This window comes from Lampetra fluviatilis, chromosome 15 (assembly GCF_964198595.1).
Source record: "Lampetra fluviatilis chromosome 15, kcLamFluv1.1, whole genome shotgun sequence".
NCBI lineage: Eukaryota > Metazoa > Chordata > Hyperoartia > Petromyzontiformes > Petromyzontidae > Lampetra > Lampetra fluviatilis.
In genome coordinates this window covers 10,315,429-10,341,494 of record NC_136289.1, presented here as the reverse complement: position 1 = coordinate 10,341,494, position 26,066 = coordinate 10,315,429, and the positions used below count along the sequence as shown (strand labels likewise).

Genomic DNA, 26,066 nt, shown 5'->3' with positions numbered 1-26,066 from the left:
GCGGCGGTGGAAGGACACATTCGTTCGCTCGTCAATTCGCTCGCTCGCTCGAGCTTCGCAGACGGGAACGCAGCATGTCGCGGTGGCGCGGCGGTCGCTGCTCGTTCGGCGGAGAGCTGTACCCACCTTCCTCCGCGGACGCGACGTCCAGGCACTTGGTGAGGAATCCACGCAGGATGCCCAGCACCGTATGCCGCTTTGCCAGCTGCAGGAGAAGGGATCTTTTTGTGAAACAAGCAAGAGGAAAAAAAATCACCTACCACGCACGGTGTTCTGTACAACGTGCGTTTGACCTCAGAAGCATTTCATCGGCGGTGACAGTGACGGTGGCGCTAGATGCACGGGAAGCAGTTCTGCAGGCCACGATGAGAGAACGGGGCTCGGATAGCGGCTCAACTGGCAAGGCCGGGATGCCGACGTGGGTACTCTTATCATACTGCTTTGAGCCTCCAGGATTTTGAGAAAACCCTTTAATCAATTTGGCCAGTTTTAAATCGAGTAAATCCCGAACATCAACACAACTTTACGTAAAATTTCGCCTCAAATTGGATCACGTTAACCAGTTATTGTCCACCCGCTCCACCCACCCCTCCCCCCCTGCCATGTACAGCAAAAATGCGTTGATGATGTGGAGAGATGTGCAGAGACCGAGTGTAAGTCCCGGGTTTTGCCCTGGATCTCTGGTTTGCTCCTACAAAAAAGGCAAAGATCCCCCATACAGCCTGAACAAACTGTTGGGGCAAGTGGTGTTAGGTAGCACCTATGAAGGCCGGCACGGCACACGAGGTGGTGTGTGGCCAGCACCACACCTGACCGCCTTTGTCTTCCCAGTGGCGATGTTTTTACACACTGCACCAGGTACTCATTTGAGGCCGAGTCGACCAAGGGGAGGCCCAGGACCGGTTCAGATAATCATCACTGTTGTTGGCCGTGAGCGGGAATCGAACGCGGGTTCGTAGCGCAGCGCGCTAACCGCTGCACCACCGCTCCCCGCGTACTCTTGTCTCTCTCACCTGCTGGTGCTCCTCGTACTGCTGCAGCAGCAGAGGCAGGATGGCCGAGACGGTGACGGAGCACGCGCGGTACGACGCCCCGCAGCACGCCTGCAGCAGCTTGGCGCTCGGCCACACCAGGGCCATGTCGGCGCCCAAGAGCGGAGGCCGGCAATCTGAGAGGTGCAACAAGACGAATGAAGGCGATCGCCGATGCAGCCAAAGCGTAGACCGCCGTGGAAAGCACTGTGGTCAAGCACCTATCAAGGCTGGTGTGACATCGTATTTTGACCTCACGAGAGCTTGCACCCCGGGGGTCAGAGTCATCGTATACAAACTCTGTGACGGCAATATGACTCGCCTCCTTAGGATTAACAATTCGGCGGAAGGGTTAAACATTACACACATTGTATTTAGACTCTTGGACCAGATTTCTATGGGGAGGGGGGTTGGGAGGGTCAAGATATTTTACTTTGTATGGGAAGTGCGGCACAGCACAAATGACCAAGGTAATGGAAAAACCGATATCGCATTATTTGTCCGATTGTGGAATTCGCTGTCGGATCGCGAGTCAAGTCAGAGAGGCAATTCATCTTCCCCGCAGCGCAAGGTCCCCACTTGGTTAGGGCAGCGGGGACCCCCATTCCCCTTCTTCCCTCCCCCCCCCCCCTTTCGTGCAGTTCCGGAATGGACCACCGCGGGATTTGAGGGCGCGTCGTATCGGGCTCACTTCTTTGTTGCAACAAAAATGTGAAAAGAAAACAAAAAAGAGACGGGAGAGGCAAGACCCCACTCATTACCTTCGTGAATCTGGCAGAGGAAGGGAGTCAGGGGGTCATCGCCGTCGGCGGGCACCACCGAGCGCGAAAGGGAGACCAGGACAGCTCTCAGGGCCCGCAGGGCGGTGCCCTCCACCTTGCCGCTGCCGCCCACCTGGCAAACCTGCGGTGGGGGGGGGGGGGGGGCGGCCGGGAGAGACGCGCCGTCCCGGGACGCCAACGGTGATGACGCGAGAACGAGACGGCCATCGGGGGAGGAGGGCGGAGGGGGCAGGTGAAGGGCGCGGTTTAGTTTCAAATTATTTTATCGAGTGAACACGTTCTTACGTGGATGTACATTTACAGGCGCAGCAGCCATTCTGGCACTCCGCCGCAGGATGAGGGCCTCCCTACGGCGTTGTAGGGGAGTTATTTGACTATACTAGGCCACGTAGGTCAGTGAGCGTTTGGTGAAAGTGGAGGAAATAAATGTGGGAGCGAACAAATGAAGTAAAATGGAATTGCAGCACTGCCCTCTACTGCACGTATCTCTTTATATCTCGGCGAGCCATAAACTCTCGGTGTAAGCACTCTCAGGGTCCTGCGTGAGTTACTTCTGGCCTGCTTGACGGTCACTGCATCGTATGCTTTCAGATGCGCTTGTGCAGCCGTCTGGAACGCTCTTACTTCCGATAGTAGGAAGCCACTGGAGCTAAGCACTTCAAAATTTAGATTGAAAACTAATTTCTTGTGAACTTCTTTGTGCGTTTAGTTTGTTCCCCGTACCTCCGATTAGCACGAATGGCTACGTACGGTGCGAAAGCAGTTCAACATACATACAAACATGCTTGGCCAACCAGTTGAAACCCACCCTGGTTTAAACATAAGTGCCATTTGATTGACTAAAGTGATCCCAGAACTTGCCTCTCGTCTGATGGAGGCCCACAGGCTAGGGAGGGAGGGTGCAAGTTCCACGGACGTGTACACTTCACAGCAGGAAATCTGAAAAGCACGGGGAGTTGGGGTGGCACACAGGGAAAGGTGCGTATGAAACGACGAGCGTGACAGAAATGAAACGACACGCGGCAACGTCTCGATATTTCCACGCTACCGACATGGCAAGGTGCGAGTTGAATTGGTGGCAGTGATTTTCACCAGCGTCTCCAGGGCATCGACTTTAGCGCTGTTGATGTCCGAGTCCAACTTTTCCAGCAGCAGCGGCAGGCAGAACTGAGAATACAAAGACAGGTGAATAAAGATAGAAACAACTGTGGAACCCGTTGTTAATCCACGACTGGTTGAAGGCCTCCCCACGTCGTGTTGGCTATATAGGGTTGCCGCCTTGCTTGGTCACACGTCACGTTCATTCAGGTCATGCCACAAGTCCTGTACTGCCCCCCCATGACCCGAACACTAATCCTGATTCTGACTACGATCATAACCCTGGCCGACATCTTAAGCCCTAATTCTAACCCGAACTCAAAAGATGACTCACTCACCCTAGCCATACGTCTAATCCTAACCTCACCATAACCTGAACTTTAACCCCAACTCTAACCTGATACCGAACATTAATTAAAAACTCTAAACATCTCTGACACTGACTCTCCGGGTCTAATTTCAACTATGACCTCTAACACCATCATTGACCCTAACAATAACCCATACTCTACCCCTAAAATTAACCTTAACCCGAACCCCAAACCCAAACTCGTACCTCGGCAAACTTTGGTGTGGAGCTGAGCACAGCCCGGAGTCCCAGGACCAGCTGCTCGGCGGTGATGCCATGCGGGTCGGTGGTCGGCTGCCAAGACAAAAAAACATTCACCCACGGCAAACGTGCCTGCGACAAACATTCAAGATTTAAGTTTAGTTTGTTTAAGCAGGCGAGAACTCAAAGAGATCACAACGACCCTCATTTGTGACCTGGGGCAACAGTTTGGCAGTCGGGGGGGGGGGGGGGTGTGGCAACGATTGCTATTTATAATCCCAATTGAGCAATTTGCGGATAATTTCCCGAATTTGGGGAAATTGGAAGCCAAAAACGTGCCGAAATCCGGCGGCGCGGGGGTCGACAGTGGCGACACCGGCACTCACCGGCGTGAAGTCGATGGGAAAGTAGCAGGAGGTCACTTCGAAGAGTTCTTCCACAAAGCTCCCTGCCAAAGGTCGGCAAACAGGAGCAACCGTCAGATGTGTACAAAAGCATCTGGAAAATTTTCCCCAAAATGACTTGTGATCTCCAACCAGGCCTTAAATTTGTCTCTCGATTATTCTCCCGCTGACTGGTAGATTGCAGTAGGCACGCGACTCGTAGCTACAGCCCAGAGTGAGCGGTATACTGGATGTGGGGTGTGCTGGGCAAGGTAATGTTTTCTGGGTCCCTTACCCGGTTAGCTGTGGCCAGAAATCGAACTCAGGTGTTCCAACTTGCAGTGCGGCGTGCTAACCGAGCACCATCCTCCATACCCAAGAAGTAACACCAGGGGGCTTTCTTTGAACCAGTGCTGCCCAGGTCAACAACCCGGAAAATATTTACATATCCGGCAAGCGACATCCAGTATACTTTTTTTGCAATGGCTGTGGCTACTAATCCCTTGCCCACTCCAATCTAACAGCCACCAAGAAAGCATTCATTGAGAAATGAATCCCTGAATAATGTGATACTGTTGTGATATATTTATATTTAAATAACTTTGTCTCTCTTCATGGACTGTGTAAAACCAAACACATAACCTGGCACTTTCCACTATATCATCTATTAAGCAAGCACAGGAATGCAACAATTAATAATTTCCCAATTAAAATATATTCTATCGTTTATAACACGCACCAAATCACGTGACACTCGGCAGACAAAGCGTAAACACGAACTACTCGTATTGCAAGATCTCGCTCGTTTATCAAATGAATAATTATTTAAAAATTTAGCTCGTCTTGCAAAACACTCGCAGACCAAGTTACTCGCAATCCAAGATTTTACCGTACGTGAAAATTTTGTAGTTCGGATAATTGAGCTTGTTACAATAATAAGCCCAATTTATAATGACAAAGTAACAGAAACAATACAAACAGAAATCTCGAGTGCGTTAAATATGATCCGTAACACCACCAGCTCGGTACCCTGACCCCTTTAGCCACCCGAGCGCCTGTAACTTTGTACGCGACCGTTACGAGCAAGTCGCTGTCGTCATTGGAGAGCGAACACGACACTCGTACGTCGCTCACCGAGCTGGTACCCGCGTGACACGATGCCGTGGGCGATACGGAAGGAGATGAGAAGATTGCGTGGGTCCTTCTCCCCGTCCGTGGCCTGGACGAAGCCGTACGTGAAGTCCGTACCGAGTGCCTTCAGCTCTGCAGGGGACATCGAGCACGTCACGCGGCCACGGTCAATCCACGGCTGCATGAAGTCCGCAGGTCGCAACTGGCCTGCTCGATGGTCACCAGAGGTCGCAACCGGGTACCCAATACCCGTACCCCACCCGATACCCGGCTAATCCGTACCCAGCTGGGTACGGGTACCCGTTTGCGACCCTGGTGCGGCCGGGTACGGGTACGGGTAGGCCGTGAGTTACTGGTGAGTAACCGTTTGTCACTCATTTCCCAACGTCTTGTCTCTTCTCACAATTCAAGTTCCTAGAATCAACCCACCCGCGCCTGCAACATGGCTTCATCCCAGAGGTCGCAATCAGGTACCCGATACCCGTACCCTACCCGGCTACCCGTACCCGTCCGGGTATCAGGTACCCATTTGCGACCCTGGTGCGGCCGGGTACGGGTAAGGAATCAAAACCCGTTTGCGACCTCTGACGGTCACCGCATCGCGCGCTTTCAGATGCTCTTCTGCGGCCGTCTGGAACGCTCTTACCTCCGATATTAGAAATCAACTGGAGCTATGCAATCTAGATTTGAAGTTGGGGAAACGAAACGACATATCTCGGACCGTGTTCGCGAACACAAGGCAGATCTGAAACACGGCAGAACCAATACCTCTGCCGTGGCTGACCATTGTTATAACGCTGTGGGCTCGCATGATATTGTTTTTTTTTCCGAGAACAAGGTACTCTGCAAACCTTCGGGCTACTATCAAAGGTGTGTTCATGAAGCCATCCAGATATAAAAACAGACATAACTTCAACCGAGAAGATGGATACAAATTGAGCAATCATTGGAAGGATGTTATTAACCAGGTAAAACCCTAACTGCTTTGTATTGGTTGTCGTCTATCATATCTGCCGGGTACTACTGCACCACGCAGCGCTCGCCCTCCCCCTACCCCACAACCCTCCCTCTCCCCCCTTGCTCCTCCCCCTTTCTTACCTAAATAACCTCTTCCCATGGCAACTCTCTCTCCCACTTCAGCAAAAAAAATTCTTGCTGTGGTTTTCCCACCTCATGATGATTGCTTGTGTTGCAATCGAAATGTCGTGATTTAATTGATTTTATACCTACGTGACTTTATACCGAAAGAAGCAAAGAGTATGGAGCTATGCACTTTAAAATCATCTTGATTGAAAATGCATTTCCTTAGAACAGTTTTTTTGTGTTCAGTTTGTTGTCCTTACCATGTACCTCCGATAAGCAAGGTTGGCGACGTACGGTGTAAAAGAAATTCAACATACCTACATACAAATTTTGATTTAAAGCTTTCGTGACTGCAGGGATTCATATTCTTGGTTCTTTCGGTAAAGTCACGTAGAAGGGATATAATAAAATCATATAAATATATTCATATTATTTTGAACCAAGAATATACCTCATAATCAACGTTTTTGGGTTTAGATCGCGTTATTTATAAATGTGTCGTAACCCTTCACCACCCGACACGGCCAATCAGTAAAAAAAGTGTCACGTTGACAAAAGACAAATAGTTCACTGCTTAAGCCCACCGGTGTATTGAAGCGTGAAACCACAACATTTACAATTTTTGAGTACGATGTTTCGTTGGTAATTGCATCCAGCATCATCGGGCAATTCGCCAGAATGGTGAGGCTCTGCTACATACAGTTTAACACGTAGGCTTTCGCGACAAATATCATCCACAATAGAGGTGTTTGGGTTAGATCAGTAAGTATATACCTACATGCATAAAAGCAATCACTGTTAATCATCATCAGCAGTGGTCAATCCACTGGTGCCGTCACCTCTCGCGATCCACTGATGTAAAAATCCACGTAGCACCTGCACACGAGCTAATTTCATCGCTCCAAGTACAAGGAGGCGTTAACTCTCAACTATCAGGGGTGATGGCCGGAGAAAACAAAAACACAGGAAGTGAAAAACCTTTCCATATTAGTATATAACAACATTATTATATCTTCTTGGTTCTTTCGGTAAAGTCACGTAGAATGGAAATAATAAAATAATAAAAATAACACATTATTAAATAATATTATTATATTATTTTATTGGTTTATTTTTATTATTTTATTATTTCCATTCTACGTGACTTTACCGAAAGAACCAAGAAGATGAATCCCTGCAGTCACGAAAGCTTTAAATCGAAATTTAACATTATTATAGATATTTCCCAAGAATGGTGGATAATACGAGTTCAATATAACACAATTGCACCTGCTGTCATTAGCATAACATACACCGCTTACGCACCGACACACAACGCAGACGATCGATCAGCTCTTGCCCGCTCCGCCCAGTTACCTGGCTCTTTGGTCTCCATGAAGTTGGCGATGATGTTGTAGACGCTCCGCCGATCAGAGTAGACCAGGGACTGTCGGGCGGATGGCAGGAGGAAAAATGAGGCAACTTCATCATCAATATATAAAATTCATCCTCCCAGTAGCCTTCAAGCCCTCTTGTCGACGCAGAACAAGATGGAAGGTCTCCCCAAAGCCATCGCTATTCACCCACGATCACGCGACGCAGAAATTTGCACAGCACTTGCACATGGCTCCATCTCCGCGGTACACGTCAACTTGGGTGTATTTCCCTCCTTTAGCTACACATCGGGCATCACTTTAAAAGGTAATTATCTACAGTTTGGAAAATGTCTTGTTAATCGGCAGAGTATGTGGTTTGACACAAACGCCACTGCCATGCCAGTGTAGATGAGAATGTCTGTTTGACGGAGAGCATCCAACAGCGTGATATTTAATGAGAATTTACGACTTGCGACAAAAAGTTTAGCACGTCACATCAATCTGATTTCATCGAAATTGGAATCGCGATCATGAGAATTGATCTTACTTCGTCAATTTAAGAATCGGTGCCTGCCTAAGAATTATTATCGTGATTCACGATCGTGGACAACGATGGCCATCTGAAGGAAATCGCCAATGCAGGAGTGCAGGGACACCCAGGGGAACAGGTGGAAGCCTTCACCTGAACGTGTACATCTTGGAAGATGGCCTTCAGCACCCGCACCTCGAGCCCCACGGGAAGATTAGGGGCGCTGCTCTGGAAACACAAAAGTCATTTGCTTACACATAGCACCAAATAGCACATTTTAAAAACACTAATGGCCTATTCTAGATTTGAAGCTTTCATGACTGCAAGGATTCATACGGTTAGGTTTTTTCGGTAAAGTCACGTAGGTAAAAAAATAAAATTAAAGTTAATAAAAGTAATAATGGAAATAAAATAAAATAATAAATCACGACGTTTCGGAGGCAACACAAGTCTCCGTCATCAGGTGTGACCATCACAGCTAAAATTACTGCAGTAATTACTGCCTCCGAAACGTCGTGATTTATTTTTCTTGGTTCTTTCGGTAAAGTCACGTAGAATTGAAATAATAAAACAATAAAAATAAAACATAATAAAATACAATTCTCACGACGTTTCGGCCACAACGCAAGCAGCCGTCCTCAGGTGAAGAACAGGTCTGTCGAGAAGACATTTTATTATTTCCATTCTACGTGACTTTACCGAAAGAACCAAGAAGATGAATCCCTGCAGTCACGAAAGCTTTAAATCGAAAAGTCGTGATTTATTATTTTATTTTATTTCCATTATTACTTTTATTAACTTTTAATTTTATTTTTTTACCTACGTGACTTTACCGAAAAAACCTAACAGTATAATGGCCTATTGTTAGGAGGTAAATCTTCCTTAAAAGCGTACAGCACAGTTAACTCTGGATTATCCGTCGAAGGATTACCCCGATTTGCCGACTGACCGTGCCTGCGAAAAAAACAAATACATTGACACGGAAGCGCTAGTTCGACTATAAGCTGCCCTGCATTGGCGTTGAGGGTCAGTGATTCATTGGCCACGTCACTTAATACGTGTTGACAAGTACACCGATTACATTGAGAAGCGATAAAAAAAACCACAGTGGAACATTTGGAGTTTTCGTCCTACTTCTACATCGGTAAATTAAACGTTCGTGACAGTCTTATTGACATATTTCAGCACATAATGATGAATGTGTCCAGTGTTTATTTGTTGATTGTGGTTGTGCACAACGGCCAATGCTTAAATCACCAATTTAAATTGTTCAGGAGGGTTCTGCTACAGTGCAAAGTTTTGTTGGTTCCATAAGTGGGTGTTTTGCTTGTGGGGGATATTCTTAGCACCTGGAGACACCAAATGCAAAAGAGCTGAGAGCACTCATAAGTTTGCAGAGATGGAACAGAAACAACCCACTTGTTCTACTGCCATCTCCTGGCCACCTCCCCATTAGAAAATAACTAAGAGGCAGTGCAGCTGCAGTTCCTTACCAATGCGACAAATCCTTGCAGCACGCCGGGCAGGACGGTGTAATGGTCCTTGAGTTTGTCAACGTAGAACAAAGCGAGGACTTCCACTGGGAAAACACGCGGTCACAATCGCGTGTTGGAGCACACTATCAACAACAATAAACTAAATACATGTAACGATTCCCGTGATCGGCGATATCATTGAACTAATCACCGATCGCAACACAAGCGGTCGTCATCAGGCAAAGGAGTCAGCCTCTAAAGGCAAACTGTTTAGAAAGGTTTGGAGATGGGCTTAGCTCAAGTGTATCAACAGCACCAGGAGCATGGGCGGTGCACGAGTGCCAATGCAGCAGCAATGCCAATGCAGCAGCAATGCCAATGCAGCAACAATGCCAATGCAGCAACAATGCCAATGCAGCAGCAATGCCAATGCAGCAACAATGCCAATGCAGCAACAATGCCAATGCAGCAACAATGCCAATGCAGCAGAATGCTTCAAATCAAGATCATTGAACTATTCAATACAAGTAGATTATATTTCGTCTCCTTGGTAATCATCGTGATCATATTATTTCTTGTTGCTTATGGCTCATTTGTAGTGCTGTTTGCTCCACAAGCCTAAATGTAACATTAACATGTCATTTGCAGGCTTTAGAGATGATCAATGTATATAACGTGAGCTTAAAAATCTATTTTAACCAATTATTATTCTTGTTGGTAATCTACGAGTGAGCGACTAGTATTCAGGTTATAATTAGGGTTTGAGTTACGCAATAACCAAGGTTTAAAGGTGTCTTTATAATCTAAATCAATGACTCCATTCATCGTTACATGCCTACAAAAACACGAAGCCAACATCAGAAACTGCAAGTGATGACGGTGTCTCGACTCTAGGCCATTAAACGTCTTACGCTCTTTGGGTTGCAGCTTGCGCAAGTTGTGCTGTAGGACGTCGGAGAGCAGGCGGGTCCCCAGCGCACGGATCTCAGTCTCCGTGTGAGTGAGATAGACCCTGCGACAACCACAGGCGGAACCGTACGGCAACGCGCCGAGATGACGGACGCAAGGTGGTGAAACCTCCGACGACGTGGTGGCCCCCCGTATAGCCTGAACAGACTGTAGGGGCAAGTGCTGTTAGTGAGCACCTCTGAAGGCCGGCACCGCACACGAGGGGGTGAGTGGGCAGCACCGCACCCGGTCACCTTTGTCTTCCCAGTGATGATGTTTACACACCGCACCAGGTATTTATTTGAGGTTCCGTCAACCTAGGGAAGGCCCAGGACCGGTTCAGATGATTGTCACTGGTGTTGGCCGCGAGCCGGAATCCCGGGGGAACGTCCGGCAATACGCCACACCAGCCATCCCTACCAACCACCATCCGCTATGGCACTGTCTGGGGTGATTTTTCAGAATTCTCACAATCTTTGAATTTCCGTTTGACCCCCGAGATACACTGGTGAACACGGGTCCTGGCATCTCTGAGGATGGTCTGGCACTCATGGGTGCTGTTCCGTCTGTGCCCGGGGCTCGTCGTTGCTGTTGGATGCGGGCCCCGATATTTCCGGCTTACCCCGTTGTTGGTCATGGGTCGTAGTTGTTGTTGAATCCCGGACTGTGCCGCTGTATTACTCTCTCGTATGTATGTTGAACCTTAACTTATTTTGCACCGTACGCAGCCAACCGTGCTAATCGAAGGACAACACATTTAACACAAAAAGCAGTTTTAAAGAAATGAGTTTTCCATCGAGATGATTTAAAAGTGAAAAGCTTGAGTGGCTTCCAAAGATCAGCAGGAAGAGCATTCCAGATGGCTGCACAAGCGCATCTGAACACACGATATGCAGTGACTATCTTTGTCCGATGGCTATGCCCTCACCCAACCCCAACCCCTTCAGCCCGAATGTAGTTTTTATTCATTGTTGCGAAGAATGTTGAGATGCGGTTGCGTTAAGACGCCAAACACACTGAATCGGTGGTTGTCGTTGTCGTTGTCACCTACCCCATATTATCCACCAGGTCCAGCAGCGAGCATTTTCCTTCGGCGACATCTGCAAAGACGAGACTTGTCAGCTTGGGCAAAATCACCCCTTCCCCCATCACCAATGCCACCATCATTATCACACACACACACACAAACCGACATGAACTTGATGATCAACAGGCCCAGGTCATGTAAGTTTTACACATCCCACACCCCCTCTAGCCACTAGAGGCTGCTACATTCATCACAATGTGGGGAAAAAATATAGATTCTTGAACTGAATGTGCCTTATATGGGGAGTGGAGTGGTGGCGGTAATTTATTTCACTTTTGAAATGATCCATTAATGGTAAAACCCAACCCCTGACCCTAAGTTTTACTTCTGACCCGAAATGCGAATCACTAACCCTTAACCAACCCCTACCCTAATCTCTAACGGTAAACCAAACTCCTGACGTTAAAATCCCTACCCCTAATGCCAAACCTCTAAAAGTAAACCCTATAGACTAAACTCTTAACTACAGACCTTAAATCCAACCTCGACACGAACTCCAAAACCCCTAACCCCGAAACAAAAAATCCACCTGTAAACCCTAACCACTAAAACCCGAACCTCAACCTGAAAACGAACTCCTATCCCTAAACCATCGCTAATGTATCGTGCGTTGAACTTCTTTCGCACCGTACGTAGCCGACCGCACCAATCGGAGGTGCGGGGAAGGACAACCAACTGAACATACTAAAATAATTTCTAAATAAATTCGTTTTCAACCAAAATTTAAAAGTGCATAGCTCCAGAGAATTCCTAACGAACCCATAAAAAAACCAACCCCTGATTCCACAAAAACAACTGCAGAAGCAGTGTTCATTCATAGTCCATCAAATGGCAAATGTCACCGACTATTAGTACAGTAGTAAATCCCATAACTAAATGTAATCCAAGGAATGTGTAACTTGGCCGATTACAGCACGAGTTTTGTCAGCTTGTACTCACAAACATCAATTAAGTTCAAAGCCTAAGTGTGGGAATCCATGCATCTCCATCGAGGGCCCATGTCTATGTCAATGGTGAACGTTCCACATTCAGGTGGCAGGACCAGTCCATCCATTGGCCTGTCATTAAAGGATGTGATTACACTTGGGACCAATATTTGTGGGTGAATTTGACAACAAACGAGTATTGGACGCACAGTCAACTGTTATAATATCAAGCTTGTCAATAGTGAACGTTCCACATTCAGGTGGCAGGACAAGTCCATCCATTGGCTTGTAATTAAAGCATGTGCACCTGATACACTTGGGACCAATATTTGTGGGTGAATTTGACAACAAACGAGTACTGGACGCATTGTCAGAATGTTATATCAAGCGTGTCAACCAAATCAGGAGTGAGAGCCCGATCCACACAGACATCGCAAAGCTAAGCAACACAGCCCATTGTTGTACTATACTACGCTGCAACATCTATGCTTCCACCCCAAATTTCACCAACGTGAAGTGCTGAATAGTCAAACAACTCTCAGTAGAGGCTTTCATTGGCCATGGTCAATCCACTGCTGGATGAAGGCTCTCTCGAGACGCCACGGGATGTAATAACCCCCACTAACTCCTTGCACAGTGCTCGAAAGTAATCCCCATCGCTCCATCTCCTGGGGGGACGTGATATATGGGGACGCGGCAGTGTTGTGTGTCTTTGTACACGCGCATACGATTGGTAAAGCTCGTCAATAACAAGGCCGACGTTTCGGGTCAACGACCCTTCAGCGTGTACAAAATGCCATTGGTATCAACGCGTAAACAAATGAAAGTGAACTCAAAAACCACATCTTTAACAACACTACAGAATACAACCAGACCGGCCACTCAATATACTAGTCCGGATAAGCGAGCAGCCACACGGCCGACTCTCCCGCGTTAACCCCCCCCCCGCCTCCTCACGCCGCGATCGCTTCGCTATAATCACCCGCGGCAATCTGGCGAGCCGCCGACGCGTCCCTGCCGTCCACGGCGAGGCCGAGCAGCCCGGAGAGGTGGACACGCTCGCTCCGTTGCTGCTGTTCTGACGGCACGGCCATGTGGAGTCAATGTGGCCCTCAGCGGTAGGCAGCGCGGGTGAGGGGGGGGGTTGTGGTGGCGGGTGAGCAACTAGCCAATGGGAGCGCGAGTTTGGGTGTGGGGGGTGGTGGGGGTGGCGGGTGAGCAACTAGCCAATAAGAGCGCGAGTTTGGTGTGAAGGGGGTGGTTGGGGGGGTGGCGGGTGAGCAACTAGCCAATGGGAGCGTGAGTTTGGGTGTGGGGTGGGTGGTATTATTGGGAGGGTGGTTGGGGGTGGCGGCGACCAAGCAGCCAATGGGCGCGCGAGTTTGGGTGGTGGAGGAGTGCTGGGGGGTGGCGGTGGCAGGTGACGAACCAGCCAATGGGAGCGCGAGTTTTGGTGTGGGGGGGTTGTATGGGGGGGGGTGGCGGGTGACCAACCAGCCAATGGGAGCGCGAATTTGAGTGTGGGGGGAGTGGCGGGTGACTGACCAGCCAATGGGAGCGCGAGTTTAGGGGGGGGGGGGGGTCGGAGGTGACCAGCCAGCCAATGTGTGGGGGGGAGGAGGTGGGGTGCCGTTAACCAATCAGTAGCGCGCGGCTGGCGCGAGCGGACTACGAATTCTAGATGGCGGGTTAGGGGTCATTGCGAGTGTGTCCGGTACGTGATGTTCAATTGACATTTGTGTTGTGTTTTAAAGTTTAACACCCCCCGGCTCGAGTTAGTTTTATTTATATCGTGGTCGTTTGTCGGTGTGTGGGGGGGTGCGACAAAACAATATGAGCCCGATGATTTGTAAAGGTTTAATTTGAGGCGGTTCGCGATGCACGGGGTGGTCAATGTTAGATGTTGACCCTTTAACAAACAACAAAATTTAACTTTGCTCCGGTGTCAACCAATAAACACCAGCAGGTCAAAGCTTTCGCCGTAATTCCGTGAATTATTAAGGAGGTTTTGTTTTTTTACGATCGAAATAAGTCAACGGACAACGAAGGACGTTTTGTTGTAGTCTGTCTAAACTGAACGTCCGGGTCGAGTCGTGGGTGTTTTATAGTGTACAGTGTAGTGTGTATAGTAGTGTACAGTGTAGTGTGTATAGTAGTGTACAGTGTAGTGTGTATAGTAGTGTACAGTGTAGTGTACGGTGTAGTGTAGTGTGTATAGTAGTGTAGTGTATAGTAGTGTATAGTAGTGTAGTGTGTATAGTAGTGTAGTGTATAGTAGTGTAATGTATAGTCGTGTATAAGTGTAGTGTATAGTAGTGTATAGTAGTCTAGTGTATAGTAGTGTAATGTATAGTAGTGTAATGTATAGTAGTGTAATGTATAGTAGTGTAATGTATAGTAGTGTAGTGTATAGTAGTGTAGTGTATAGTAGTGTGTATAGTAGTGTAGTGTATAGTATAGTAATGTAGTGTGTATAGTGTGTATAGTAGTGTAGTGTATAGTGTGTATAGTAGTGTAGTGTATTGTAGTGTGTATAGTGGTGTAGTGTATAGTAGTGTAGTGTGTATAGTAGCGTAGTGTATATAGTAGTGTAGTGTATAGTGGTGAGTACTAATGTAGTGTGTAGTGTATAGTAGCATACCTGTCAACCCATATGGTTTAAACCCGAATTCTTGTCCAGCGAAATTAAGTCTTCAGTTCCATACGGCGTACAGCCGTTTCAATACGGGCAATACAACGTCTGTCTCTTTGTGTTTCCCCTTTGTGGTGGGACTTTTTAGGATGAACGTTGAGATTTTATAAGCGGCACGGGGGTGACCAATACGTTCTGAATTGGTCTGTAATAAGATAGGGCACTGATAAGGTGTTGACATGTATGATTTGCGGTGAAAGTGGTGACGATCTGTGGGAGAGACAGCACGAGTCAAATCTCGTCTTATATTTGTGCGCATTAATCTCTCGTTTTTAAGATTGTGACCCTTTTAAGGACGTCACTTTTCATTCACATCGGTCGGTCTGCAAGGGCGGGCCACATGTCTTGTTACCCCCAATTCAGAATATTTATTGGTACTGGAGGAAGTCGATGAGCTCGAAAGCTCTTTCTTTTTTTTTACAGATGTCCAGTTGGTGCGGGTCAGAACGTTACAACAGCCAACGATACAAAACACAATAGGAGTGCAAAGTATAGTGTAGGAAAGGTAAACAAATCACTTAAAAGTATACGATTAAAACGAAACTTTTATTTTTTATCTTATCAGGTAAAGCCCAATGAGTTATTCGCTTGTTTTTCAGACGCGACCGGGCCACAAGTGATAGCTCAATGAAGTGGCTTATCATGTGGACATTTATAACAGCAAATTAATTGACCCCTATTTTCTTCCCTTTGCACTTCTGTGCACTCGTCTAGGAGGCCGCTTTCATTTTATACATCTTCTTTGTTCTTTCGGTAAAGTGACGTAGAAGGGAAATAATAAAATAATAAAAATAAAACATAATTAAATACAATTCTCACGACGTTTCGGCCACAACGCAAGCAGCCGTCCTCAGGTGAAGAACAGGGCTGTCGGAAAGACGGCGTCCGAATTCGGACGCCGTCTTTCCGACAGCCAAGAAGATGAATCCTTGCAGTCACAAAAGCTTTAAATCGAAATTATTTTCTACAGTTACATGCTAATTTCTCACATTAACATCACTAGCCCCGGCCACTTCTTTATAACCCTTGAGCTACACCCATTTCAAACCTTTTAAAGCAGTCTGCCTCAGCAGCAGATCATGCTTTCCCTCCTGATGACGGACGCTTGTGTTGCACCCGAAACGTCGTGATCTATTTTATTTCATACCTACGTGACTTTACCGAAAGAACCAAAGAGTATGGATTCCTGCAGTCTCGAAAGCTTCAAATCAAGATTAAAACTCAACCGGTTATGGTACCCGCCCCTCCACCAGCGCACTAACCAGAGTGGTGAAGTTTGGCCAAACAACCCGCAGCAGTGGATGACAGATATCGATCTATCACATTGTAAACTGCGTTAGTAGGCTGGCTGAAATCTCACGGTTAAGAATTCCCCGCACAAGTCACGTTGAGGTTGACCCAGCAACAGGGAGTCAACCCTGTATTCTAATTTGATAGCGCAGCTCTTCGTTTGAACAGTAAGTTGTCCTTTATATGTTTGTGGTTATGAGCGTTGTGACAGGTTATAGTGGACTCTCGTGACAGACCGTAGTGGAGGTTGCCGAAAGGAATGAATGGGATATACAGACTCCCTTATAACTGAACTCTCTGATATTTACTCCAGTGCTCAATTACTGGATAGCATGAATCCCCCATGTTCCATCTATTGTATACCGACTACTACATATAAAATATAGAATTAAGGCGCAATAGTGTAATGGAACAATGTGATGTGCGATTGGCCATGGACACTTGGTGTACAGCATAGTAAAAAAAATTATCTGTACGATGTTATAAATATTTCATTCATCTAGACCCAAATACAAAAGCATCTCAAAATACTGCGTCATTTTACTTGTCTTTTATACATCAATTAATATCACGCATTTTGTGAACGATTGCTCTCCTACAAACTAGTGTAGTTACATTACATCATTGCGGTGCTGCATTATTATATACTGCAAAGCTTCCAGTCTTTATTAGAAGTCTCAGCAGACATGCACCACTCTTGCTGCAGGTGTGCATCGCATCTGTCTGCACCACAGCGTCAGTCCGTCTCGGCAAGGGCGACGCTCGCGATGCTGCGCTCCAGCGCTCGCTGTCTCCGCGCGGTGTCGGGCCACCTCGCCCACCACAGCCGCTCCATCTCCGCGGCAGGAGGCTCCTCCGTATGCCGGGTGCAGCGGCTGGGACGCTTCGACGGCTCTGCCGACAGGAGGGCGCCGATGTGTTTGGGCCGCGTCTCCTGCTTCGTGGAGCCACGGGGGACCCCGTGCGCCACGGCCACCAGGACCCTGCATGTGTCGTCACGGCGGTCGGCGCCCCCGGCACTCCTGTGGCTCCTGACCAAGCCCCTGCAGAAGCTGGTGGCCATGATCCTGGGCAGGTACGGAGAATCCCGAGAACATCCAGGAATGGGCAGAGTGTTCGTTTTGTTTAGTAAAAAATTCCCACAGTCATATTCCAATTGTGCAGCATATCACCGTGCCTAAATGAGAAAGATCTTTACTACAGCGTAGGTTTGTTGCTGTTGTGATGTATGGACCCTCCGATTCAGTTCCTGAAGAAGCTGAAAGCACGTGGAGTGAAACATCGCACATCATGCTAAACGACAACTGGTGACACCCGAGAACACATCGGAGGGAAAGTATTTTAATCGGTGCATATTATCTATGCATGGATCAAAAGCGTAGACATTAACTAAGGAAATGGAACAAACAATGAAAAGCACGCAAAGAATCGTGGCGAGATCCGTTTTTAGTATTGTAACCACAGAACAAAAGAGGAGCACGTTGATTATAGAATGTACACCAGATAGAGGCATCATGCTGACCATTCAGAAACTCTACTGGGCTTGGGCAGGTCACATTGCTCGCAGAGGTGATGCCCTTGGTTGACACCAGTGACCAACTTGCTAATCGCACCTCCGATTAGCACGGTTGGCTACGTGTGTTGCGTAAGAAGTTCAACATAATGACGAAGTGGCAGCCAAAAGAGAGAGCGTGCCTGAGACAACATCCGCCGTAGAAAAATATAACAATTACATCGGCTCGAGAATTGTAGCATCGCACAATTGTGTGTAGGCCATCGTCTGGTTGCGGGCCGATTTACGACCGACGACTATCCTCCCGTGCAGGAGCCTCCGCAAGTGGTGGCAGGGCCTCCCGCAAGACAAGCGCACCCTGCTGCGGGAGTGGGCGTCGCGAAACCGCGGGCGGATCGCGATGGTGGTGCTCGGCATTGGGGGCCTCTCGGTGGCATTCTACGTGACGCACCTGGACGAGACACCCCTGACGGGGCGCCGGCGGCTGCTAATCTTCAGCTCCGAGCAGTTGACCTGGCTGTCCGAGATGGAGTACAACGAGGTTTGTTGTTGTTGTTGTTGTTCAAAAGCTGGCCCGCGGCAACCAGCAATGATGTACTTCATACTCTTTGGTTCTTTCGGTAAAGTCACGTAGGTATAAAATCAAATAAATAAAATCACGACGTTTCGGGCGCAACACAAGCGTCCGATGTAATTCATTTAAGTGACATGCGGGGGCGGTGGCGTGGCTGAGCGGTAGTGCGTTTGCCGCTTTTTGCAGAAGTTCGAGGTTGTGAGCCCAGCAGCCTCCCTGGTTAATACTGTGGGTGTATTAACTGTAAAATATAAATCCGTGCCGTCCCCTTCACAGTGGAAGTTAAGGATCCCGTTATGTTTACAAAAAAAAACAGCAGGCCATGTGTGCCACCGTCATGAACTAAATTTTATAATCTACTCACAAATGACAACCTTTCCAAGATCTGTTGAGACGAGCCACTTTCTGGGCGATTTGGTTACAGGTTTTTGTATACTCGAACCAACATGTACACTTATCATTGCCGTAATAAGCCACGTTTTTTTTTCAATTTCATTGGCTTTTTTTACTGCGACGAAAAAATGTATCTCTTGCCTGTGCGCGCGACAGACAATGGAAGAGTACAAGGACAACATTCTGCCCGAGAGCCACGCGGCTCACAGGGCGGTGGCTCTCGCCGTGCAGCAGCTGGTGGAGAGGAACCAGGACGTGGCCCAGGTGGCGAGCACGCCCTGGACGGTCAGCGTGGTGGACCTGCCCAAAGCCAACGCCTACGTGCTCCCCGTAAGCACCAGCATCCGTGGTGACCCGTCACCGGAGAACAGTTCGGTCTCTCTTGTGGCTTCAGAAAATATTGGAAACTTGGGACGTCCCGAAGGGAATAGTTCTCCCTCTCTGTGGTTTTTCGGAATAATGGAAGCAATCTGCAAAGCTTACAAGACATAAAACATAGCGCACTCATGATTGCCTTGGTATTATAAGAATGGCACGAATACCAAGTACAGTAAAACGTTGGATTGGCGAGTAACTTGGTCTGCGAGTGTTTTGCAAGACGAGCAATTTTTTTAAAATAAATATTAATTTGATAAACGAGCGAGGTCTTGCAATACGAGTAGTACGTATATACGCTTTGTCTGCCGAGCGTCATGTGATCACAACTGATATACGAGTGCTTTGGATTACAAACACGTTTCCGGAACGAATTATGCCAGCAATCCAAGGTTTTACTGTATTGTCCTTCCGCACCTCTGATGAACACGGTTGGCTATGTACAGTGCGAAAGATGTTCAGCATACAAATATACTTATATTTATTGGCGCTGACAAACAGCGCTAAAAGGATACGAGTATGTAACAAGTTGTTACCTTGGCGAGAGACCGACGGTGAAGAAACAGGAGGAATACAAGACTTGCAGATATCTTAGCGATAATTTTTTTAATTCGGGAAGCTTGACTCGTTTGTAATGTCTGTCTCGTATGTTGCGTCCCGTGGTGTTCCGTATCGTGCGTTCAGTCTTAGCGACTGTTCAGAAAGGTGGGCTTGCTTTTCATAAGAATCCATTTCCCGAGTAAAGCCGATTGAGCTTTACAGTTTTTTCAATGGCGACTTGGCCAACAGACATCCACTTTCATTGGGGCCAAGCATCGCCTACGCTTATCTGCCGTCAGCACCAGCGCGGTGTTCATTGCTGCCATCCCTAAGGGGATATTAATTATGTATCTCTGGGTACTTGGTGCTGCTCCACGAGTATATAAAAAAAAAGTATCTTGCTTATAATGGCCAGGTAGCTTAGAGATCAGAACACTGAGAGGGCTGAAATCCTGAGTCATTGGTGACTGGGCTGAGACCATCATTAACTCTAGATTTGAAGCTTTCGTGACTGCAAGGATTCATATTCTAAGGTTTTTTCGGTAAAGTCACGTAGGTAAAAAATTTTAATTCATAAAAGTAAAATAAAAATCACGACGTTTCGGAGGCAACACAAACTTCCGTCTTCAGGTGGAACCGTCACAGCACGATAGCTGTATCAAGTAAGAGGACTGTTTTCTTGGAATTTCTCTTACTTGATACAGCTATCGTGCTGTGACGGTTCCACCTGAAGACGGAAGCTTGTGTTGCCTCCGAAACGTCGTGATTTTTATTTTATTTTTATTTAACTTTTATTAATTTTAATTTTTTACCTACATCATTAACTCGCTACACTTGAGAACTCGGTTTAATCACAGGCAGCTTCCTGGATTCAAGCTCAGAATCTCAGCGGTGGCAGCTCAGTGCACCGATCGCCGAGCCAACCCAGCCACCTCAATTGTTCAAAATCTTGAGATGCAGTCACATTTTAGACACTGACCCCATACATCCAAATTGCAACAGTTGTTTTTTTCTCGTTTGTGTGCTTGTTGATGTGCGACGAGGCAGAATGGCCAGATCTTTGTGTTCACGGGCATGCTGGAGAAAGTGGCCAACGCCGACCAGCTGGGCATCGTGCTGGGCCACGAGATGGCCCACGCCGTTCTGGGACACGCGGTAATGGCAGCCCACTTGCTCACCCAGTGTCGCTCGCTCACTCCGTGTTGCTACCAACACGGAACTCGCCCCAGTCATAGGTTTATCCGGGTTTACATATTTTGGGGCACGTGGCCTCTGTTTAGATCAAAGCTATTTCTCTAATCTTGCAGTCTCTGCCAGAAGGTACAGAGAGACGTGACAATACAACCAAGACGCAGAATAATGATGCGTGATTCTAACTTTAAATCGTAGCAATCCATCCAGTCGCAGCTGGCGGCGATGGATTCATTAAAAGTGCATCAAAGGTTTGTGTGTCGTAATTGTCGTAAACGTGTTGTGTGCCCTTGCAGGCGGAGAAAGCGAGCTTCCTACACTTCATAGACTTTTTCTCCCTGGTTTTTATCACGATAATTTGGGCCGTGCTGCCTAGAGACTGGCTGTCAGCGCTGGGGCATTGGGCTCACAGCCAGGCAATGCAGGTAATGCTTCCCATTGACCCTTGCATTTTCAGTCACGCCAAATGCGGCAACGTACATCTTAAAAGGTATTAATGTTTATACTGTAAACATAATTAAACACAAATGGCTTGTGATTTTGTTTTCATGTCGTGACTCGGATTTTTTTTTTACTAGAAACTAAAAAAGTTTACGATTTTTTACGTCCAAATGTTGATAAATTGCTTACTGAAAGCAACAACTATTGAAAAAAAATACAATTTAAGATGCATTTATTTACAGAAAATAGTTGATTTTGAAATGAGAAAATAATCAAAAACACGTACAAAATTTAAATAAGTTGATCCACTGCCTTCAGCAGCGGATTAACAAAGGGATGTTATGAATATTTATTGCTTTGAGCATGTACAGTTAAAAAACATTTATACATATATATTTTATAGTTAAAAAAACAATAACGTACGTAGTTTTTCATGCAAAAACTGACGTTTCCAATTCCATCCCCAAGCTTCACATCCACCCAGTAACACTCATTGCACATCTTCTTGGTTCTTTCGGTAAAGTCACGTAGAAGGGAAATAATAAGATAATTATAAAAATAAAACATTAAAAAGCAAAATATTATGTTTTATTATTTTATTATTTCCCTTCTACGTGACTTTACCGAAAGAACCAAGAAGGTGAATCCCTGCAGTCACGAAAGCTTTAAATCGAAACTCATTGCACAATCACGTGATTTCAATTCCGTCCAATGACCGTCGTCCGTTTCGCCACGGCACCCACAGCTGCTGCTGGACATGCCGTACAGCCGCCAGCTGGAGAGGGAGGCCGATGAGGTGGGGCTCAAGCTCGCCGCCAAGGTCAGAGACAACGAGGGGGGGGGGGCCCTCGGCACCGCTGCTTAATATCTCGCGCAAATAATTTCCGTGCCGCTGGTGTGCAGACTGGAGCGGCAGTTCGTTGTCCTTCCCCCGGCACCTTCGATTAGCACGGTTGGCCACGTACGGTGCGAAAGAAGTTCAACATGCAATTTTACAGCAGGTGGCACGTGACTCTTGCCCACAGCCATAGCGCAAGGTGTGCTGGGAGCAGAAACATTTTCTCCGGATTGCCGATCTGGTCAGATCCGGCCAAAATGTAGGCCCCTGCTTGGTGCCCTCTTTCTACTCATCATCGCCACCCACACGGCTCCCGCTGTCCGTCATCGCAGGCCGCTCCAAACTCGGGACGAAACACCAGCGCCACGCTATTAAGCGCAATGCTTTTTAATCCTGGAATGTTTAAACCGATAGTATTAGTGCCATGGGTGGCATGCCTCCATAACAAAAAATAATGCTGCCACCCTAAAACATTTTTAACAAAATGGTGTGGCATGATGTGCAATTTTAACAAAGTCACAAAATTCCACCAGTCTAAAGTTACGGCAGTTTTTAACGGTTACAGCATTGTTCGATTTTCAAATGTGGCAACTGCAACATTTGTGCCCAAAAAAAAAAGGTTTAGAAACACTGTTTTGTCTTAATCTTTATGCGGCACCAAGGATTCACCTCTTGCCCATGTGTAGCACTTGAAGGTGAAATAATCCATACCAGAGGCATATCATATTGTGGAAAAAAATCTGACAGTGGCTTTACAGGTCTTCACACGACATCCCTTGAAGATTTATCTTACAACTGCTGGAGTGTGCTCCTTAGCGATGTGGTTCATGCCTGCGTGCTGAATTAGCCAAGGACTGGCAAACCATTAAGTGAAAAGAACAATATAATGGGTTACGTGTGCAGTCATCGGTGACTTAAATCTATCGCATTTTTTTTATACTTGACAACGCGGATTAATCACGGGTGGCTACAGCCAACATTAACATTTTGAGACCCCAGTCACTCAGCCACTTACTAAGACAGCCAAACCTCGTTCAAGTCTTGATGACAACATAAAATCAATTCCATAAGTGGCCAGGTGGTTCGGGGATGAGAGGACTGAACTGGTACTGCCGAGATTCTGGGTTCGAATCCTTGTGATTAAACCGGATTCTCAAGTGGTAGAGAGTTGATGAGTTGAAAGTATCGGCTTGGTCACCAACATTAGTCCACGATTCTGCACTTAATATGGGTAAAATCTAGCTCCGATCTTGAAAAATATCGTAACATGACTCTCGGTGGCAGAACGATGTGAGAAAGTGCCACCGCCTAAATGCGTGGAGCAGAGGTCACTTGGGAGCAACCTCGGAGGTAACTCTGCGACATCTGCTTCCGTGGATGTTCTCCAACATGTTCTCGAGCGGAGTCGCACTGCTCTGCGAGAGCTTTACATGGCATGACGCGGATACCACAATAGAGACGAAAGTTTAGAACGTACATATATATATATTTCTATCGCTGCGTTGCGTGCATGTGCCAATTCAGGCCTGCTTTGACGTCCGGGCCAGTGTTGCATTCTGGGAACAGATGCACACGTCGGAGGAGGAGGGTGTCATGCTGCCCGAGTGGCTGTCGACGCACCCCTCGCACGAGCAGCGGGCGGCTCACCTCCAGCGCCTGCTGCCTGAAGTATGTTTCCCATTCCACCACCACCATACTAGTGGAATAAAGGTCATTGAGGCGACTTCTGGAATCCGGTCCTTTATTCACTTTTCATTACAGCTTTTCTTCACGCTGCTGACAGGCAGCGTGAGAGGGATAGAGAGAGAGAGACGCGCCGCCACGTGGCAACCCGGAGTCCTGCTCACGCGTGGCCCCCTCCTCCGTTCGTTCCCGTTCTGACCACGTGTCGTTCGTCTCCACCCCTATTTAATACTCGGGTCACGTGGTACGTTTCCACCAATCCTGGTTAGCCTCCATGGAATATTCCACTCCCTCTAGGCTCCCGGGATCACGCCCCTGACTCATCTCCCCATTGGCTGTGGCCAAAGCCAGCAGAACCAATCTTCTACTTACAGCTGTCACCTTTCCATTACGTCAGGGCCACGCCCCTAGGCTTTCCCCCATTGGCTATGGACCAGGACCAGCAGAGCCAATCATCATGACGAGTTGTGATATGTCAGTGAGCCGGATATATCCTCACATTACACTAGGGTTGCCACCTGGGAATTGACATCCGTGTTCGGGTGGCAGAAATTGATTCGTACCGAGACCTGGTATTGTGAAGTTATCCTGGCTTGGTTGAGAAGTTGGGATTGTGGTCTGGGATGTGACCAAATGGACTAATTTGTTTGTGATAACTTTTTTTGTTGTGCTTTTTGTTTTGGTTCCATTTATTAATTTCTTTATTCATTTATCATTGTACTTGGTAGTAGGGATTTCATTTGCTTGGTGTGTAGGTGTGTTTATTGGGCTTCTTTCACGCCATGCGTAGTCAACCGTATATATGGTCCTTATACGTAATTAATGTACAGCGTTGTGGGATGCTGTTGGCATGAATGATGCTATATGAAATTGAAGTATTATAGTTTTTACTGCAGTTATGATAGGCTTAGTGCTGAGAAATATCCAGGTTTGGTCGGCAGTGGAAAAGGCATTGGCATCACACTGCACCCTCGTAGTCCCAGCGGATGATAAACCAGCCTCACCCTAGAGCGTCAAGGCTCAGTGCATCATTGTCAACATCCATCATCAATTCACTGCTGGATGATGGCCTCTCCAAGCAAATCACCATCTCTCAGTCCTGCAATGCGCATTTGTGATGGACTGGACTCATAAGAGTGCGCAATAACAAATGTTCTTACTTACAATGTAATATTCCATCTCGCATCTGCACAACACGAGATTATTTCATTATTCAATCTCTGCTGGCGATGTCCTCTTGGGTGTGTTTTCTCCTTTGGCTGTCGCGACGTCAACCAACGGCTATCCCTTCCATGGATGTCTCTTGCCCAATCCAACTTACTGGTCTTGATAATCATTGATGCCTCTAACTTATACATGATCTTCATGAATATGCACGCTGTTTGGTGTAATTCCAAGCATGCACCTCTGCAGGCTTTGCGCACTTTACAACTATGGTTCCATTTATGATCCGTGTCATAGCGGGCAATATATATACGAATCAAAAACCAGCAATTGGTTTGCTCACAATTCAGTGTACGTATATCACGAACCTCAGAATCAATTCGTACCAACGAATCGATGCATCTTGAAACACCACCTGGACAGTAGTTTCATGCTGTTGGTGTGTTTGCCCGCGTTCCCCCATGCCGCAGGCGATCAAGCTGCGCGAGGCGTGCAATTGCCCGGCACTCGCCAGCCTCGATCCGCGTCTCATGCTCCGGATCCTCAAGGCGGCCATCTCAGGCCCGGGTGGCCGCCAAGTGGTGGCGCCCGCCCTGGCCGCCGTGCCCATCCTCCCGGTCGGCGTGGCAACCATCGCGGAGAAACCATCGCCGGGCGGAGATCGCGTAACGTCGCGCCGTGGAACCGGCCCGGAAGGACAGTGATGCGCGCCGTACGGACAAGCGGACCGCACAACCCACCCACCTCCTGTACGGTTGAGGACCAATACTTCACCATGCTCGTGGGTTCAGTGCTGGCAAGCGAAGCGGTTGCAGTGCTCGGAGGGCTGGTTTTACATATCACCCCCTGCCACTGATGTCAGCCGTGGCCGGGATTGAACTGGGCTCGCTGGGTCGGTGGCGTAGTGTGCAATCCACTCCAACACGGCTCCCTCTTCTCCTCTGCCGTGTGTCGGTGCTTTGCCCCAGAGACAATTTTAAGGAACGTGAAGATG

At 47.5% G+C, this 26,066-nt stretch overlaps 2 protein-coding genes across 5 annotated transcripts in view; one reads left to right on the top strand and one right to left on the bottom strand.

Annotated features, from left to right (window-relative positions):
- The window catches only part of MMS19 (MMS19 cytosolic iron-sulfur assembly component), a 43,549-nt gene extending 30,024 nt beyond the window's left edge, over positions 1-13,525 (bottom strand). For both annotated transcript variants that reach the window (XM_078863189.1, XM_078863190.1), the window contains exons 1-14: positions 13,361-13,525; positions 11,417-11,465; positions 10,329-10,429; positions 9,436-9,521; positions 8,096-8,170; positions 7,415-7,484; positions 4,979-5,107; positions 3,848-3,909; positions 3,468-3,554; positions 2,906-2,980; positions 2,675-2,752; positions 1,793-1,934; positions 1,014-1,168; positions 127-205 (exon numbers count right to left, since the gene is read on the bottom strand). In XM_078863189.1, the coding sequence (XP_078719315.1) occupies positions 127-205; positions 1,014-1,168; positions 1,793-1,934; positions 2,675-2,752; positions 2,906-2,980; positions 3,468-3,554; positions 3,848-3,909; positions 4,979-5,107; positions 7,415-7,484; positions 8,096-8,170; positions 9,436-9,521; positions 10,329-10,429; positions 11,417-11,465; positions 13,361-13,472 (1,300 nt within the window). In that variant the 5' untranslated portion in view covers positions 13,473-13,525. The remainder of the gene's footprint in view (positions 1-126; positions 206-1,013; positions 1,169-1,792; positions 1,935-2,674; positions 2,753-2,905; positions 2,981-3,467; positions 3,555-3,847; positions 3,910-4,978; positions 5,108-7,414; positions 7,485-8,095; positions 8,171-9,435; positions 9,522-10,328; positions 10,430-11,416; positions 11,466-13,360) is intronic.
- A 524-nt stretch (positions 13,526-14,049) lies between these two features.
- Positions 14,050-25,776, top strand: OMA1 (OMA1 zinc metallopeptidase). 3 transcript variants are annotated; one of them, XM_078863199.1, is made up of 9 exons: positions 14,050-14,092; positions 17,095-17,435; positions 18,186-18,414; positions 18,997-19,170; positions 20,803-20,910; positions 21,243-21,371; positions 22,133-22,207; positions 23,750-23,893; positions 25,543-25,776. In XM_078863199.1, exons 2-9 carry the CDS (start codon positions 17,128-17,130, stop codon positions 25,774-25,776), a joined length of 1,401 nt encoding a protein of 466 aa, XP_078719325.1. In that variant the 5' UTR covers positions 14,050-14,092; positions 17,095-17,127. The 3 variants fall into 3 exon arrangements, with proteins under 3 accessions (XP_078719325.1, XP_078719324.1, XP_078719322.1); XM_078863198.1 differs by having other exon boundaries at positions 14,056-14,092; positions 17,067-17,435; XM_078863196.1 differs by lacking the exon at positions 14,050-14,092 and having other exon boundaries at positions 16,098-17,435.
- Positions 25,777-26,066: the final 290 nt, after the last annotated feature.

Coding starts and splice junctions, on each gene's coding strand:
- OMA1 (XM_078863196.1), top strand. CDS start 17,047: ATGCACCACTCTTGCTGCAGGTGTGCATCGCATCTGTCTGCACCACAG. Junction 20,911..21,242: donor ACGCCGTTCTGGGACACGCG/GTAATGGCAGCC, acceptor GTGCCCTTGCAG/GCGGAGAAAGCGAGCTTCCT. Junction 21,372..22,132: donor CTCACAGCCAGGCAATGCAG/GTAATGCTTCCC, acceptor CGGCACCCACAG/CTGCTGCTGGACATGCCGTA.